The 11736-nt window shown below is 18.2% G+C and overlaps 4 protein-coding genes across 4 annotated transcripts in view; 2 read left to right on the top strand and 2 right to left on the bottom strand.

The window, feature by feature from the left end:
- LOC102679542 overlaps positions 1 to 349 on the top strand; it is a 3206-nt gene extending 2857 nt beyond the window's left edge. The window contains exon 6 of the mRNA XM_006616112.1: positions 50 to 349. Coding sequence (XP_006616175.1) covers positions 50 to 181 — 132 coding nt within the window. The 3' untranslated portion in view covers positions 182 to 349. The remainder of the gene's footprint in view (positions 1 to 49) is intronic.
- A 415-nt stretch (positions 350 to 764) lies between these two features.
- Positions 765 to 11736, top strand: part of LOC102678900 (proteasome subunit alpha type-1-like) — a 19060-nt gene continuing 8088 nt past the window's right edge. Inside the window, exons 1-2 of the mRNA XM_006616106.2 lie at positions 765 to 790; positions 10051 to 10063. Coding sequence (XP_006616169.1) covers positions 10062 to 10063 — 2 coding nt within the window. The 5' untranslated portion in view covers positions 765 to 790; positions 10051 to 10061. The remainder of the gene's footprint in view (positions 791 to 10050; positions 10064 to 11736) is intronic.
- LOC116185675 lies at positions 1956 to 4048 on the bottom strand. The gene is made up of 6 exons (XM_031510645.1): positions 3655 to 4048; positions 3324 to 3496; positions 3038 to 3254; positions 2684 to 2866; positions 2430 to 2613; positions 1956 to 2335 (listed from the first exon to the last, which is right to left on the bottom strand). The coding sequence occupies exons 2-6, from the start codon at positions 3465 to 3467 to the stop codon at positions 2059 to 2061; spliced, it is 1005 nt and encodes a 334-aa protein (XP_031366505.1). The 5' UTR covers positions 3468 to 3496; positions 3655 to 4048; the 3' UTR covers positions 1956 to 2058.
- Positions 7603 to 9534, bottom strand: LOC102678401 (cysteine-rich hydrophobic domain-containing protein 2). Its single transcript, XM_006616102.2, has 4 exons — positions 9069 to 9534; positions 8414 to 8624; positions 8172 to 8288; positions 7603 to 7856 (listed from the first exon to the last, which is right to left on the bottom strand). Exons 1-4 carry the CDS (start codon positions 9185 to 9187, stop codon positions 7806 to 7808), a joined length of 498 nt encoding a protein of 165 aa, XP_006616165.1. The 5' UTR covers positions 9188 to 9534; the 3' UTR covers positions 7603 to 7805.

The following is an 11736-nucleotide window of genomic DNA, read 5'->3' as shown; positions in this document are numbered from 1 at the left end:
AAATGTAAAATTTTATATATATATTATTATATATATATATATGTAACAGGAAGGAGAAAAAATTACAGTACTATCGAGGATATCGCAAGATTGGTTATATGGAGAAAGTGGAGATCAAAGAAAAGGTCAATTTCCAATAAACTACGTAAATAGAGTCCCACGTAATGTTTCATTATATTAATTTATATGTTGTATATTATAAGTAGTATGTCAATAATTTTTCTATTACAACTCTTATTTTTTATACATAAAAAAATATTTTTATGGTATATTAATAAGATAAAAAATGAAAAATTTAAGATTTAATATTGAAATCATGTTTTAATGGTCATAAATGTTTAAATATATATTTCAAGAATTTTATATTTATAAAAAGACTGAATTATACGCAAATATGCATTGCCTTAAAAATTTCAATAAGATATTTTTATCACTTTTTTTCAAATTTATTTTCTGAAACTGTAACAATTTTGAAACTTTTACAATTTAAAAATAGAGTAATATAATTTTTCAAACAACTAATTTTTTCTTATTTTTACATTACAAATATCTATTAATATGTTCTAAAATTCAAAAATATTATTTTCTAGAAAAAAAAATAAAAATAGAAAATAAAATTTTTTACTAAAATATTTTACTTATTGAAATATATGCAAATGAAAAAAAAAATGTATATACAAAATTTTCTAATAATTTCATATTTTTTCAATTTTTAAAATTAAAATATTTTAATATCAAAATTATGATTTCTTCCTTTATGATTTATAATTTATTTATATTATTATTATATTTATGTAATAGAGAATTGTACTTATTTTATAATCAGTAATTTTATTGACTCAAAAAATTATATAATATGCAATATATAAGTACATCTAAATACACATAAAAAAAAGAATAATTATATTTTTTTATATTCATTAAAAATATTTTAAATTTATTAAAATTAATGAAAAATTACAAAAATATATGAATTATAAAACATATATAAAACATATATATAAAACATATATTACTATTATTGTTTTGTTTAACTAACATATTGTTACATACTATTTTAAAATAATCAAAATAATCAAAAATATCTATTAATTAAAAAAAGATAAAAGAAGCCTTATTTAATAAATATTATGTTTATATTTATGAATATTATATTTTATATTTAGTGTCATTTAATTTTAATACATATCAATTTTAATTTGTAATATTTAAAATGTATTTTGATTGGAATTACTGGTATAAAAATAATGGTATAATAAATGTACAGTATATAGATATGTAATTTCGAAAATATAAATTTAAATATTCGTTATCTTTAAATGTTGCATATGTAAATACTTATATGTTTATTGCAATGAAATATATTTAAAAATTTAATTTGCGTATATTTTAAAAATTAAAAGGAAATTATCTATTATCTATTTTAAAAATATTTGTGTAAAAGAATGTGTGTATATATATATAAGTAAATACTTTTCAACTGCAACATGAAATAAATTATTTTAAAATTTATAGAAATGTGGAAGAAAATTTCAATTCCAATATTAATAATCAATAATTTTATTAATTCCATGATCTATATGAGATCAGATGTTTAATTTATAAAAAACAAAATTGATTTATAAAAAAACAAAATTAGAATAATTATAATTTTATAGAATAATTGATTTTTAAACGTATTTATATATTTCTAAACTTGTTACATATACAATGTGATATCAAGTTGTATTAATGATCATATCATTTTTATTATGCATATAAAATAAATTATTTAATATTATATATAATATTAATTTTTTATAAATTGTAAAAAATATAAGATTAGTATAAGTAATAAGATTAGTACAAAATATAAACAAGTGATATCAAATTTATTATAAAATAAATAAAAATAATAAATGTAATATAAATATCAAAACTATATGTTGACATAAAAAATATTTTGCGATGTTTAATTTAATAATTTTTATAAATTTTGTTCATAAATATAATCTTTTATAAATATTTATGATAATAGCGCTATCATTTTGCAAAAAAATAAGGCTAGAGATAGAATATTCATTGAATGCGATAATTCTTATCGATAAATTTTATAACATTCAAAGACTTCAGAGATTTTAAATGTGTAGGATATTTTGAACATGATATATATTTATTAATATATTTAGAAAAGATGGAAAAAATTATAATTTTAAAATGCTTTACTGTCTGTATAATAACATTTCTAAATTTTTTACCTGTGAGATAATATAAAAAGAAATTAATTGCAAAATTCCAATGATATATGTGAAAGCATAAACCACGACACCACTTTAATAATATTTTTTCTTTTAACCTGAAAAATAAGTAATAATTGTAACATATAAAAACTATCGATTTATTATATATATATATCTGTATATATATTTATGTTTATTATAAATTTATACCAATGTATATATTCTGTCTTTTTCTTTATTTCAGTATTAGGGAATTTAATTAATACAACATCCCAATAAAGTTCTAAAGTTTCAACTATACCAAGGGGTAATAGTAACACTAAATAAACAGTTGATACTACAAATAATGTTTTAAAAGTATGATGCATTCTACTTATTTTATATCTGAAATTTTCTAAAAAATAATGTCATTAAATATATTTGTATCTCTTTAATTATAAAAGATATTTGAATAATTTACTTACGAGTTAACTGACAATGAATTTTTTCCATTTTTTTCATGTGTATAATCAGTAAAATATTTCCAATAAATATAAAAAGTAATGGCAACCAAGTAGATAGTGCAATATAAAAATACATAGTACTACCCCATGGTTTTATTTTTTTTTGACATGGTATAAATTCAAAAACACTATCTGTTTCATAGCCTGAAAATATGATAAAATACACTAAAATTTAAATTTTTATAAATTACATACATATATAATTACATATAAATAACAACTATATAATAGCTATTAAAAAATATAATAATTTAAAAACATAATAAATAACTAAGTATTAAAAAATATAATAGAATATAAAGTTATAAAGTTTACCTCCTGAATATAACTTTGTTAATGATATTATAAAACTGATACATATCAAAATAATAATAATTATTATTTCAGAGCAATTATTATAATGACCATATATTTCGAAAGGAAATATAATAGCAAATACTCGTGTCCATGTGAGAATTACAACCAACCAAGTTGAGGTAAATTGAAAAAATTCCATAGTAACAGAATTTAAGCTGCATAGAAATCCACTGTTCTAAAAATATTATTAATTTAAATTTCTAGTTACATATAGAACAAAATTAACTAATTTATTTATACTTACCATAAAAAGATTATTAACAAATATAAAATGTGATTTTGCAATACCCATAGCATAATTAAATATTAATGCTCCATTATCAGATAATGCCAATGCTTTTAAATAAAGCGATAAGTTTGATTCACAAAGTATAGGTGTACTTAACATTACAAAAGAAATAATGTTTAATAATACACCTATGAATAATTAATATAAATAATATTTTATAATATAATAATATAATAATAGTATAAAATAATTAATTTATTGTATTATAATAAGCTATATAAGCTTTATATGACATAAAAAAAACAATTATCATATAATATAAGAAAACTAATTTTCTTTCACTTACCAAGTATTATAATAAATGGTGTTATATAGCTAAGTAAAAAACGCACAAATTTAACAAATGGTTGTAATGATAACCAATAAAAACGAACTTCACAAGGCCATACAATTTCTAAATTGGGTTGTGAAAAATTGTAAATAAAATCCAAACTTGTTAATGATAATGGACATGATAAATTTCCTTTAATATAAGAACTATACAATAAATATAAATATATAAATGAAAATATATAACAATTATTTTTTTTATTAATTGAATTTATTTATAATTTTTATCAAATCTTTCGTGTCTCACCTGATTTCATTTACTGGAATTTCAATACATTGAATTGATTGTAATGATATATTTAATATTAATATAAATTGCAGATTTATTTTATTAAATGAAATCATTTGTATACATATATTTGCATATAAAAAAGAAGATATAAAAAATTATTGTGCAATAATATCTAAAAAATATATTATGTATATTTATAAAAAATATATATTATACAATTATCATAAAAAATATGCTTCTATTTAAAATTTATATACCTTTCTCTGTCAAATATTTTTTCAATATCATGACTAATAATATCTTCTCATTAAGAACTTTAAAGGCATCTGTTGTTAATTATCATAACATAGAATTGTTCTTAGCAAATATCATTTCAATGCAAATAAAAGTTTAGATGTGTATGTGATTAGAAGCAGATCTGTATTTTACATATATACACTTATATATTATCTTAAATAATGAAAATTTATAAAATATATATATAATACATATATATATTTTATATTTTTATAAAATTAAAATCTTAAAGGAAATTTTTCTTTAATTATAATATTAACTAATAATAATAATAAAAAAAAATGAATATTATCATAAATATAAAAATAATATTCTAGGAAAAATTAAATACTATAAAATAATATATTTAATATTATAAAATAATAACAAAATTATAATTAAATATTTTTATAACAATTAAATATATAGTATATAATATAGTATATAATTTAAAAAGTTTTTATATTTTTCTGTTAAATATAATTTTTTTTTTTTTAAATTTAAAATATAATCTATCTTTTAAATTATTGAATTATAGATAATATTAATCAAATATAAAATTAACATTAACTGAATTGTGAAATATAAAGATTTATATTTTAATACATAAAAATATAAGTATATGCATTAAATAGAAATCACTATTAATTCATGGAAATATAATTTACAATGTATTTTCAATATATAATATATACAATTTACACAATCTACAAGTAAAAGGCACACAATAAAAATATGATAGCTTATTTATTTTCATAAAAATGAAATTTTATTGCAATAGCAATAAATTATGTTTCATATTTTATATATTAAATTTTCTATATATTTTATATTTATTTTAAAAATTATTTCATTAGGTTAGTTAAATAAAATTTTATTTCTTTTACTATAATTTTCTAGAAATTTCTTTATTATATTTTCACAAAAAACAATTAATGTAATACTATAGTAAATACAACAAAAATGATATTACATTTCATTATTCATTTTGCCTATCAAAAATATATCCTTTTTATTTCATAAATTTTGTATGTTTCATAAATTCTGCCCAAGAATATTATATAAATTGGTTAAAAACGTCTGATATTCTTTTCTTTATATCAATCTTTTCTATTATATTAATATATAAATAAATTTGTCTACTTCAGAAGAAATATTTTTTTTATAAGAATGTTTATTTTTTCAAGTACTAGTAAATTTGTCAGATTTAATGCAAAACAATTGCAACTTCTCTCTTCAAAATAATTTAATGACTTTTTCATTTTAAAACTCTAGATTTCTTAAAATTATTAATTATCTGTGATGTCTTACTTTTTAAATATAAGTTTCTTAATAATCACATTCATAAAAATATGCAATTTATCTATAAAAAAATTTATCTAAAAAAAATACAATTCAAGAAATTAATGCATTCCACTAATATTCCAATAATATGTAAATCAAATAAAAATGCAATTTTTAATTTCTGTTGATGTATTAAATGCAATTACATCAACTTAGAAGAAATAAATTCATGTTTCTTAATTATCCCTAGAACCTTGGAATTTATTTTATATAATAATCTTTTATTTTATATAATTATTTAATTTAAATTTTATTCAGTAATATTATTTTCATAATCAATTAAATGTTTAATGACATATCAAATATATTATATAATATATATCATATAATTAAAAAATAAAATTAATTTCATTTTTAAATACTAGATCAAAATAATAAAAGGAAAAAAAAGCAAAAATAATTAAAATAGTTATTATCCAAAGTTCTAGTATTAATAAATAATTTACATTTCCAAATTTTTGTTTATCAAAATACAATTTTTAAAACATTTATATTTATATACTTAACAATGTTAAAAAGTACTTGTATTACCTAAATTAATTTCAAGAAAAAGAATAAACAACCATTGATAATTACAAATATATAAATTATTAATAGACAGCATAAACACACACTGACTCTTACAATTAATAATTTTATATAATATTGTTATAATTATAATATATTTTTTATAAGACAAAAAAGATCAAATATTTTTACATTTATGGTTCCATTGCACAGTACATCTCAAATAAGGTATCAAAAATTCATAAAATTTAGAATGAAATATTACAAATTAAATTTGTAATATTTTATGATAAATAATTATTATTTTAATTATTTTATTTAATATTTATTTTTATTAATAAAAATGTTTTTTCTATGTTCTCAAACTGATATTTATATAAATTATTGTAGATATTAAAAGAATTATTAATAATTTTGCAAATTAAGTACATGCCTTAGAACGACAAAAAAATATTTATTATGAGTTTATGTAAGCTCAGATATATCGTTAAGAAATTTATAGAATATATATTTGAAATGAAAACTAGTCTTATGTTCTCAATCACAGCCATTAAATAAAAAATAAATATATTTCTTATGTTTTTCAAAATTTTAATATGTATTTATAATGTATTTTTTTATAAATTATTATAGCTATTTCCATGTATTAATATAAATTTTCACTTAGAAAGAAAAAATTTATTTATAAAGAAATGTCTGTGCAGAACCATTTAATGTGATATAAAAACAGAATAAAAAAATTTTTCTAAAATTTTAAAAAAAGATGTAGTAAATGTATTATTTAATGATAATCTTTTACTTAATATTTATATATTATATAACAATTGTACTTTTCTTTTTTTTTAAACTTTCTTTAAATTCTTTTTTTTTAATTTCTTTTTTTAAGTTCTTTTTAAAAATTGCTATGACTAATCAAAAAATTAGTTCTTTCTTTTTTTTTATAATAAGAAAATAGTTTACCCATAGTTCAAAACAACTTATATTTCAACTGAAAATAATATCATTATTTTTTAATAGCAATTATATTTTTGCTATCTTAAATTTATGTCAAAAAGTAAAACATATTTATATGTATTATATTTTCTAATATCACCTTGGTAAGAAATCAACCTATAAATAAAATAAGTGTTTATATTGCATATAAATAAACGGATATCTGTAGATTTTGCACTTTGTTATTATATGAGAACTTCTTGATAGTTATTATTCGCTCTCAAATCACAAATATTTTAAAATCCATTCGTTGTACTGTATCAGATTAATTTCTTACCTGAAAGCTTAATATCTAATTGAAGTAGGTTTTAAGAAATTATTAACAAAAGAAGAAAAATATGTTTTAATGACTAGTAAACTAAATATTAAGCAGTACTTTTTAAATATTCATAATCCCGTTTTTTGGTTTTTTCTGTGCAAACTCATAAATATTTGTTGATATTTTTTTATGAATAATTCAAAATTAAAAGCAAAGCTATCTCTTTTATAAAAAATGAATACATAAGTTGTTGTCATTTTATACTTGGTAAAATAAATTTTATAAGATATATCATAACTGCATTTATATCTCATTATTGTACTGTGCAATCCTACATATAATATTTACAAAAATAAGCATCCCACAAATGTCATTTTTAGTGACATTTTATATTTTCTTATTTTAAAATTAAGCCAGAAGCTATTGGCTTTTCATATCTTAGAGTTTGCACTAATTTTTTATGTGCATAGGTCATACGAAAATCCAGATCTTTTCTTTAATCAGGTTTATATATGGGTATTTTTGGAATAAATTCAATTAAAAGAACCTGGAATATAAAAGATAAAAACAAATAAGTGTATGCTTATATCTATATCTAAACAAAATCTCTATATCTTATATCTAAACAAAAATCAATGCTTAAGAATAGATAATGTAATTAAAAATATAAGCTGGTTTACATTAACAAGGCTTCTCTTACTATTTATATAATTAGAAAAATGAAAAAAAATAAATAAAATATAACAGAAATTTATATAAATAGAATAATTTTTATACATGTACAAAATAGAATTAAGTTTTAAAAGTTTAAAAATAAAATAAATAAAAAGAAAAATAAAAAATTAAATTTATGTTTACTTACATATTCCATCATGGATGAACTATCACATCTCTGTTTTGCCAATCTCCAATGTAAGCCAAGTTTATGATATAATCTACTATTTTCCCATTCTAATAATTTATTTAATGAATGTTGTGTCTATAAAAAATAAAATAAAAATTGTTTATGTTATCAGATATTTAATTTTATATTATTTAAATTTATATATAAAAAATAGTTATATATAAAATAATAAATATATCTTCATAAAGATTAATATTTACCCTTTTACTCAAACAAATAACTGGCCAAAGAGAACAACCTAATGTACAGCAACAGCAAACGCAACCACAAAATAACCATTTAACATTAACTGGTAATGTTTTTTTTAATACACTGTTTATTCTCATAACAGTTGCTTTAAATTCTTCTGGAGCAACACGTGATACTAAACCATTTGGAAATTCTGATTCAAAACGATTACTAAGTCCAAATCTAAAATAATAATTATAATTTTAATATGTCAAGTAAAAATACATTTTCTAATTTATAAATATATATTGATTTATAAATATTTAAAAAATAATTTTTAAATTATTTTGTTTATGATTTTTTTATAGAAATGAATTAAAAAAAATAATAAAAAATATAGCATATCAATTTATATATTTCAAAAAACTTTATATTATGTATAATATTTTATATGTACTTTTTTAATGTGAAAAAAAAATAACAGTATAAAAACAGTATTTATAGTCCGATTTTGAATACTCAAAATATTAAATCTTATTATATGTTCTGTATTTTTTTAATGTAAAAGAAAAATAATTAAAAATAAACAAAAAATAACAATATAAAAATAGCATTTATAATCTGATTCTTTGTTCGTGAAATACAATATTGAATTTACATATATATAAAAAAGAATAACTTGCTTACACGGTCATATTGCCAGCTCCACGAATAATTATAGGATCTGGCACCATTGTCACATAATGTTCTTCTAAATTTTGTTCATTTTCTTCTTCTTCTTCATATATTGCATCGAAATCTGCCATTGTGTAATATTCAACGGTTCCCGCTCAACGAATGACACAACTATATTGTCGCAACTAAACGACTTTTATTCTAATGAAATGCAATCTCTTTTCATTTATATTTAAGAATTGCAACGTACATTGATTTTAAGTGTTATGCATAAACATTTTCGCGGCCATGAATAATAGGCCAAATAACAAACTTTCAGTTGAAAGTTATTTGCAATAACACCATTCACAACACAACACACGACGCGCACTGCAGATGCTCACAGCTCACAGCTCATCAATTTTTCATTCAATGCGATTTCAGGTTCACCAACTTTATAATTTATGAAAGTTTGAATTCTAGAGACCAGATATATTTAATGTCATTTTATATGATCAAAATTCGAAGTACATCTGTATATATTTTTATAAAATTCATTTTTTATAAATAAATTTTTTTTCTATTTTTTATTATTATTTTATTTTTTTTTACATAAATAATTTCTTAGAAATAATAAACTATTATTAAAATATTATCTAATTTATATTTTTAATATTTATACATTTTTATGTTCAATTAATATTTACAAATTCTTGATAATATTAATATTAATTATATAATAAAATGAAAATAATTTCAATTTATTTTTCAAAATTTATATTTTCAATTATAACTGTAATAATTATGAAAATTAAATCATAAAGAAATATTAAATTTATTAAAAAATTACATTTTTTTAGTACTAATCTTAAAATAAAAATATTATTAAATTTTCTTTCATAACATTCATTTCCTAGATTGTTTTCTGTTACTTAGATTTATTAATATTTGAATTTTGAATACTCAAAATATTAAATCTTATTTAATTCTAATTAATTTATTTAATTTAAATTAAAATATTCAAAAATATATATTCAAATAAAAGTCAGATGCTTATTTAACTTCCATATATAATATACAAATATTAATTTTTTATTATTTTCATGTACAAAAAATATTTAAAAATATTATTTTTAATTCGAATTTAATTTTGATAGTAAGAGTTCTACATTTCATGTTATTACATGTATATAATCTTATATTAAAGTATAATATATTTTATTCTTTAAATATTAAGTATATTTTATTTATTATATATTATAATTGTTTATAATTGTTTATAATTGTTTATAATTTGATAAATTATATTTAATCTTGTTGTATGATAAGATCTGACATGTCAGAAGAAGAATTTATTTTTAATGTTTTTTCGTTTGCTAAATGTAATAGAGATACAAAAGAAATTGGAAAGCTTAGAGCTTCAATATTAGTTTTAGTTAATATATTTGGTAATCTCTTATAAATTTCACTGAAAAGTTTATTATCATTCATTTTAGTGTTAGTATCTTGTTGCATTGCTTTTTTAGTTATTGTTTCTTGAATATTCTTATCATTTTTACATTTTAAACATTCCCAAATAGAATATTTTAATTGTTTCATATCAATTCTTTTTGGATGTATACAATATGTAATAGATAATTTGTTTGTAAGTTTTGGTGCAGCAACTAGATTGTTTCCAGTAAAAGGCATCTGTGTTTCTGATATATATTCATCTTGAGATTGTATATCATTATTAATCGCGTTATTTTCATTTTCTTGATAGTCCTGATAATTATTAGAATAATTTAATATATCATTTTCATTTATATGATTATAATTTTCCATGTCATTAATTAAAGAATTAGTATTGATATCATTTATATTTTCTGAATTTTTAAATATTGTTGTATGAAGATACAATTTACTAGCTTGTTTGATATTATAATGTTTATCAGGAGGTAAGGTTAATATTTCTTCATTCCATTCGATTTTAGCAGTTCTAGCATGTAGTTTAATTGATTGACTTGGTAAAAATTTAGCACATACTCTTTCAATTGTTTCATCATCATAATATAGTTCTATTTCTTTATTTTTTTTTTTTACTTTAGATTGATAATGTTGAGTCTCTGCATTATTACTAAATAAAGCTTTTTTAAAATTTGTTACTTTCCAATGAGATGGACCAGCCCAATGTATATTTAAATTTGTTTGAATAAATGAATATTCTGAATCTTTTAATGACATTGTTTTGGTTAAAACTTCACGAAAATCTACAATATTTTCTACCTGGTTAGATATCATAACACATTTATCTATATGTTCCTCTTCTGTAATTTCAATATCAAAATAATTCATACCAGTAGATATACATTCATCTTCATTGGATAAAGTTGCATTAAGATCAAACTGAAATCTATTTTCATTACTTTGTTCTGATTGAATTTTTTCTAATTCATCATCTGCATTCCAACTATGAAAATCAAAATAAAATAAAGGAGGACAGATTTCCATATGTGAAAAATTTGCTATTTTTGGAATATTATATACTGTATTTTTATCTCGAATATCTTTATTATTTACTGTGTCTATTAAAATATCATTATATGGGTGTGGATAAAACTTTGAATTTGCATGATTTGGTAACATTACTTGATATAACATATCTGTGGTTTGTAAATCTGCTTCTATTGTTATTAATGAAGGTTTCTCAGTTTCAATATTT

The sequence above is a fragment of the Apis dorsata genome, unplaced genomic scaffold (genome assembly GCF_000469605.1).
Source record: "Apis dorsata unplaced genomic scaffold, Apis dorsata 1.3 scaffold_249, whole genome shotgun sequence".
In the NCBI taxonomy this organism is placed as follows: Eukaryota; Metazoa; Arthropoda; class Insecta; order Hymenoptera; family Apidae; genus Apis; species Apis dorsata.
This window is presented reverse-complemented; position numbering and strand designations above follow the sequence as displayed.

Bases quoted from the DNA above. Each gene is read 5' to 3' on its own strand.
- LOC116185675 (XM_031510645.1), bottom strand. From the start codon at position 3,467: ATGTTAAGTACACCTATACTTTGTGAATCAAACTTATCGCTTTATTTA. The intron at 3,255-3,323 runs GTAAGTATAAAT...TAATATTTTTAG, and splicing joins TTGTTAATAATCTTTTTATG to AACAGTGGATTTCTATGCAG. The intron at 2,867-3,037 runs GTAAACTTTATA...TCATATTTTCAG, and splicing joins AACAAAGTTATATTCAGGAG to GCTATGAAACAGATAGTGTT.
- LOC102678401 (XM_006616102.2), bottom strand. From the start codon at position 9,187: ATGGCAGATTTCGATGCAATATATGAAGAAGAAGAAGAAAATGAACAA. The intron at 8,289-8,413 runs GTAAATATTAAT...TATTTTTTATAG, and splicing joins TTATTTGTTTGAGTAAAAGG to ACACAACATTCATTAAATAA. The intron at 7,857-8,171 runs GTAAGTAAACAT...TTTATATTCCAG, and splicing joins GTTCATCCATGATGGAATAT to GTTCTTTTAATTGAATTTAT.